The sequence below is a fragment of the Otolemur garnettii genome, unplaced genomic scaffold (genome assembly GCF_000181295.1).
Source record: "Otolemur garnettii isolate 467f Iridium unplaced genomic scaffold, OtoGar3 scaffold00008, whole genome shotgun sequence".
Lineage (NCBI taxonomy): Eukaryota > Metazoa > Chordata > Mammalia > Primates > Galagidae > Otolemur > Otolemur garnettii.
In genome coordinates, this window is record NW_003852403.1 from 37,823,002 (window position 1) to 37,829,902 (window position 6,901).

Here is a 6,901-nt window from a genome sequence, read left to right on the forward strand (position 1 = left end):
TCATTGTTGTTTGGCGGGTCCGGGCTGGGGATTCGAACCCGCCACCTTAGGTGTACGTGGCTGGCACCTTAGCTGGTTGAGCTATAGGCGCCGAGCCAAACATAACTTTAAGATAAACTATTGCTATGGTAAGATTAAATTGTATGGTCAGGCACAGTGGCTCACGCCTGTAATCCCAGCACTCTGAGAGGCCGAGGCGGTGATTGCTTTAGCTCACGAGACCAGCCTGAGCAAAAGGAAGACCCTGTCTCTACTAAAATAGAAAAACTAGGGCAAGAGGATCACTTGAGCCCAAGAATTGGAGGTTGCTGTGAGCCAGGGTACTCTACCCAGGGCGACAACTTGATACTCTGTCTCAAAATAAATAAATAAATAAAATGTATGATGTGACACGATACTTGTTCAAAAAACATAATCATAGTGGGAGAGGGAGGACTAGTATATATGCCACAATTAAGTGATGAAATAGGGATCTGTTTGAGACAGAATAATTGGAGCAGAAAATTGTGAAAAAGTTAGAGTATGATTAGAGCTTGAAGGGATCTTCATAGTGAGAGAATGAATCACAAAAAGTTACCATGGTACTGGGCAGTATGGAACTTTATTAATGATGACCTTGAGTGTCTTAAAGTTAGGATTACTGTATCTTTTGATATAGAAAGCATGTAGGACATGGCACAAAAATGATCATCAAATGAGTTTAAATTTAAATGAATTTAAGGGCAGCGCCTGTGGTTCAGTGAGTAGGGCGCTGGCCCCGTCGAACTGCAACAAAAAAAATAACCAGGCGTTGTGGTGGCGCCTGTAGTCCTAGCTACTCAGGAGGCTGAGGCAAGAGAATCGCCTAAGTCCAGGAGTCGGACATTGTTGTGAGCTGTGACGCTACGACACTCTACCAAGGGCAATAAAGTGAGACTCTGTCTCTAAAAAAAAAAATTTAAATGAATTTAATAACTAAGCTAATTTTCCGAATTATTTTTAGATATTTAGATAGATCCTTTTTTCTAGTGGTTACATAATTGAGCCATTAACTTCCTTTACATATGGATAATAATAAAGCTATTGAATTGTTAACTATAGGAGGTAGGTATTAGGCTTAAAGCATAGTTTGGTTGGGCAGAATTATTGAGGTTGGCTTTTTAAGAAGCTTGGTTCAGTTGGCTTCTATGCTCAGGCATGAAGATGATTAGCAGATATCCCAGGTTTATAGAAGATATGAAGAATATTTTGAACTGATGGTTGTAAATCTAACAATAGATTTGTGGGTTTTTTGTTTTGTTAACTTGTTTTGGCATACTTATACATATATTATGAAGGAGGCTCTTGTGTTGTAAGTGCCAAGATAAATGGCACTCTCCCTTTGTATTAATCCTTATTAATATAATTTCAGGATCCCTTGGCTGGTATAATTCCACGTACCCTTCATCAAATATTTGAGAAACTTAGTGATAATGGTACTGAATTTTCAGTCAAAGTGTCTCTATTGGAAATCTATAATGAAGAACTTTTTGATCTTCTTAATCCATCTTCTGATGTTTCTGAGAGGTTGCAGATGTTTGATGATCCCCGAAATAAGGTAACTCAGTCTTTGAGAATGAAATGTATATAAATTTTAATATGTGAGACTTTGAGAAAATGCTACATACATATTCTTTTACCAGTCTAATGGGTGTTCTTTTGATATTTTGATCAGAGGGGAGTGATAATCAAAGGTTTAGAAGAAATTACAGTACACAACAAAGATGAAGTCTATCAAATTTTGGAGAAGGGGGCAGCAAAAAGGAAAACTGCAGCCACTTTGATGAATGCATATTCTAGGTAAGAAAACCACAGTCTTCTTTCTAGCCCCATTTTCTAGGAAGAATTAGGAGCTTGGGGGAAGTCAAATTGGGGTGGATCAGGGTGTGTGGCTCATCACATACCTAGATTTTGTGTTATGAGGAGGGGGCCTTCATAATTGGCTTGAGATTTATAGGGAGGTCACCAAAAATGGAAGAATGTTAAAAGGAGAACAAGAAAAGCTGAACTAGAGCAGAAATATTAAACTTTTTTTTAAAGCAGAACAATTGTTTCTTGCAAATGAAATTATATCTTGAGCCCCAGAATATAATGTAGCTGTTATAGATTTTGGAAGGGGCTACTCAGAGGCTTACTTACCTGCTTAGCTTTATGAAGGTAGCCTTTAAGAGGCACTTTGGTGGAGCTCCTACTGATGTTAGCCATAGTTTAAAAACCTCTATCTTAGTTTTATAGAACTTGGAACTTGACTCAAGTCTACATATAGAAAAAAGAAGTTCTTAAATCATATAAATTTATCGGAATAGGAATTTTATCTTTCAGTAAAAAATATCTAGAGGAAAAAAATGTGTTCCTTTCATTCTAGGAAAGTCAGTGTCAGTGACCACTTGTCTCCCTACATTAAAATAAAGCCATTTTAAAATGCATATTTGACTTTCTTCTAAGCTTTCATAGTTTTTAAACTATGGCTAACATTAGTAGGAGCTCCACAAAAGTGCCTCTCAAGGGCTACCTTCAGGTGAATTTATCTGAACATCAGTTTCTCTAAGCTATAAAATGATTGTTAGAACTAGATTTTTTTTTTTTTTTTTTTGAGCTAAGAGTCTCACTTTGTTGCCCTTGGTAGAGTGCCATGGTGTCATAGTTCACAGCAACTTCAAACTCTTTGGCTCAAGCAATTCTTTTGCCTTAGCTTCCCAAGTAGCTGGGGCTATAGGCGCCCACCACAATGCCCAGCTATCTTTTCGAGATAGGTTCTCGCTCTGGCTCAGACTGGTCTTGAACCTGTGAGCTCAGGCAGTCCATCTGCCTCAGCCTTCCAAATGCTAGGATTACAGGCGTGAGCCACTGTGCCTGGCGTCAGATTTTTCTTTTCTTTTTGAGACAGAAAAGAAAGTCTTACTTGGGCACCCTTTGTAGAATGCTGTGGTGTCGTAGCTCACAGCAACCTCAGACTCTTAGGTTTAAGCAAATCTCTTATCTCAGCCTCCCAAGTAGCTGGACTACAGGTGCCCACCATACTACCTGGCTATTTTTAGCAACAAGGTTTCACTGTTGCTCAGTCTGGTCTTAAACTCCTTAACTCAAGCAATCCATCTGCTTCATCCTCCTAGAGTGCTGGGATTACAGGCCCAGCTGAAAAAAAGTATTTTTTATGTAATATAAAAGTACAAAGGAGAAAATTAGAAATTACTATATTCTTCACTGGCTGTCAGTGACATTAACAAATATATATAATGATTTTCACCAAATGCTAGAAAGGAAAGGTCAGATAAAAGCTGAGTATCAGTATTTAGCATAAGGTAGACTTTTTTTTTTGTAGAGACAGAGTCTCACTTTATCGCCCTCAGTAGAGTGCTATGGTGTCACACAGCTCACAGCAACCTCCAACTCCTGGGCTTAGGCAATTCTCTTGTCTCAGCCTCCTGAGTAGCTGGGACTATAGGTGCCTGCCATAATGCCCGGCTATTTTTTGATGCAATTTGGTTGGGGCTGGGTTTGAACCTGCCACCCTCAGTTAATGCAGTTAATGGGGCCAGTGCCCTACCCATTGAACCACAGGCACCACCCCATAAGGTAGACATTTAAACACTTTATAGTCTAGCATTGATTGTCTTATGGTGTTTCAGTAGTCATGCTGTTTACTTTTTCTGCTCTTTGAGGAGAAAAAGTTACTTATTTCTGATGGTATTTACAAAGCAGAGAAATGTGCTTGTACATGTACACAGTGGTTGTCATGAAGTAGGAAAAGTGGGCATAATCTGATGGCCTGGTGCTATATGAATTTATGGTAATGACTTATTTTAGTTGTAGTTGTTATTGTTGTTTAGCAGGTAATGACTTATTTTAAATGATTCTCATAAGTAAGAAGGTTGGTTGCAAGTGTTTTTCTCTGGATACACCAGGCAACTGTCTCAATCCCATTCCACATCCATCTTTTTAGAGGTGCCTGAGAATTCTAGATTCTAAGTCTTTTTTTTTTTTTTTTTTTTTTGGAGAAAGGAGCCTCAAGCTGTCCCCCTGGATAGAGTGCCATGGCATCACAGCGCACAGCAACCTCTAACTCCTGGGCTCAAGCGAGTCTCCTACTTCAGCCTCCCAAGTAGCTGGGACCACAGGCACCCGCCACAACGCCCGGCTATTTTTTGGTTGCAGCCATCATTGTTGTTTGGTGGGCCTGGGCTGGATTTGAACCTGCCACCTTGGGTGTACGTGGCTGGCGCCTTAGCCGCTTGAGCCACAGGCGCCAAGCCGATTCTAAGTCTTTGAGGCAGTTTTAGGTAGCTACTTACTGGGATCTCCCTGTAGACATTAGGTATGAGACCTAAAAACCTAATTATTGTTCTATCCACCTTCTAGGAGTCTTCCAAAGTCTTACTAAAGCTGGGCGCGGTGGCTCATGCCTGTAATCCCAGCACTATGGGAGGCTAAGGAGGGAGAATTGCTCAAGCTCAGGAATTCAAGACTTACCTGAGCAGGAGTGAGACCCCAACTCATAAAAAAATGAAAAACCTAGCTGGGCGTCTTGGTGAGCACCTGTAATCCCAGTGGCTTCTGGAGGCTGAGGCAGCGGGATGCCCACAGCCTGAGTCTGAGATTGCAGTGAGCTATGATGCCTTTGCACTCTGCTCAGGACATAGGGCGGGTCTCTGTCTCAACAACAACAACAAGAAAAAAGCAAAACAAAAAAAAACACAACAAAGTCTTACTGAAATTGCCTGTCTGATATTATCTTTCTACACCCTTTTGGACTTAGATCTTCCTTTCCTGTTTGCAATACTTTAAGAAAACAAATAGTATTTTACATTATAATGATTGAGGAATTTGATTTTGTTTTCTAGTCGATCTCACTCGGTTTTCTCTGTTACAATACACATGAAAGAAACTACAATTGATGGAGAAGAGCTTGTTAAAATTGGAAAGTTGAACTTGGTAAGCATCTACCTTAATATTACTGTTTCTTTTTTTTTTTTTTTTGAGACAGATCCTCAAGCTGTCCCCCTGGGTACACAGTTTCATCAGCTTATAGCAATCTCTAACTCTTGGGCTCAAGCAGTTCTCCTACCTCTGCCTCCCAAGTAGCTGTGACTATAGGCACCTGCCACAATGCCTGGCTATTGTTTGGTTGCAGCCATCGTTGTTTGGCAGGCCTGGGCTGGATTCGAACCCACCAGCTCAGGTGTATGTGGCTGGCGCCTTAGATGCTTGAGCCACAGGTCCCGAGCCTACTGTTTCGTTCTTGACCACCGGATAGAACAGCTTGAAATTTTGTTCTTCTGAACCAGTGATTCTCAACCTTCCTAACACCATGACCCTTTAATACAGTTCCTCATGTTGTGGTGACTCCCAACCATAAATGAAAATAATTTTATGGTTGGGGGTCACCACAACATGAGGAACTGTATTAAAGGGTCATGGCATTAGAAAGATTGAGAACCACTGTTCTAAACAATATTTTTGTAGTCACTGTGGTGGGAGAATAATGATAGAAAAAATGTTTGGTTGACTATTTAATACGTTATATCTATGACAATGAAAGTCTTTGAAGGCAAAGATAGGCTGATTTTTTATTTTTATTTTTAAAGGTTGATCTTGCAGGAAGTGAAAACATTGGCCGTTCTGGAGCTGTTGATAAGAGAGCTCGAGAAGCTGGAAATATCAATCAATCCCTATTGACTTTGGGAAGGGTTATTACCGCACTTGTAGAAAGAACACCCCATGTTCCTTACCGAGAATCTAAACTAACTAGAATCCTCCAGGATTCTCTTGGGGGGCGCACAAGAACATCTATAATTGCAACAATTTCTCCTGCATCTCTCAATCTTGAGGTAAGTCCTTTGAAGAGAAACTGAAGGTGTAGTAGTTGTAATTCTTATTTAGATATCACATATATTAAAAGTTCATTTACTGGCTTTATTCATTCTATGTTATATATAGTACAATGAAATCTGGACATTACATATGGATGTATATGAGAGGATACCACTGAAAAAGTTATCTTTTTCTTTCCTGGCAGAGATTTTAATCTTAAGCCAGTTACTTAGACTTTTTTGGCACAGACTTCAAAGAAAATTGCTGTGGTCATTAGCAATGAGTGATGTATAGATCTAATTCAGGACTTAGAAACTGGACAAGTGAATGTTACTATTATACAGGCTGCTTAGAGAGGACTGAAAACCCAGTTGGATGTGTGGGAACAGAGGAGAATACCAAGAGAAGCAACCAGGATAGTAAAATCTATTTTTATTTTATTGCCATCATCTGCTTTAAATAGAGTTTAGAAAGTTTTTGTAACATCTTCAGCGTTCCTTTCATTTTAAAAAAGAGTATCTTTTTTTAATTTATTTTTTTCTAGATAGAGTCTTACTCAGTTGTCCTGGGTAGAGTGCTATGGCATCATGGTTCACAGCAACCTCCAGCTCTTATGCTGAAGCAGTCCTCTTGCCTCAGCCTCCCAAGTAGCTGGGACTTACAGGCACTTGCCACAATGCCCAGCAATTTTTTTTTTTTTTATTTTTAGTAGAGATGGGGGTCTCCTTTTGCTCAGGCTGACCTCAAATTCCAGAGCTCAGGTGATCCATCTGCTTTGGCCTCCCAGAGTGCTAGGATTATAGGCGTTAGCTACCATGCCTGGCTTAAAAAATATCTTTATTGGCTCTGTGCCTGTCGCTCAAGTGGCTGGGGCACCAGCCACATACACCTGAACTAGCGGGTTTGAGTACAGCCTAGGCCCGTCAAGCAACAATGACAGCTGCAACCAAAAAATAGCCAGGCATTGTGGCGGGTGCCTGTAGTCCCAGCTGCTTGGGAGGCGGAGGCAGGAGAATTGCTTGAGCCCAGGAGTTGGAGGTTGCTGTGAGCTGTGATGCCACAGCACTCTACC

General features: G+C 40.5%; 1 protein-coding gene across 1 annotated transcript in view; it reads left to right on the forward strand.

Annotated features, from left to right (window-relative positions):
* Nucleotides 1-6,901, forward strand: part of KIF11 (kinesin family member 11) — a 55,465-nt gene that overhangs the window by 9,096 nt on the left and 39,468 nt on the right. Inside the window, exons 5-8 of the mRNA XM_003783782.3 lie at nucleotides 1,391-1,576; nucleotides 1,694-1,818; nucleotides 4,860-4,950; nucleotides 5,604-5,846. Of these exons, the coding sequence (XP_003783830.1) occupies nucleotides 1,391-1,576; nucleotides 1,694-1,818; nucleotides 4,860-4,950; nucleotides 5,604-5,846 (645 nt within the window). The remainder of the gene's footprint in view (nucleotides 1-1,390; nucleotides 1,577-1,693; nucleotides 1,819-4,859; nucleotides 4,951-5,603; nucleotides 5,847-6,901) is intronic.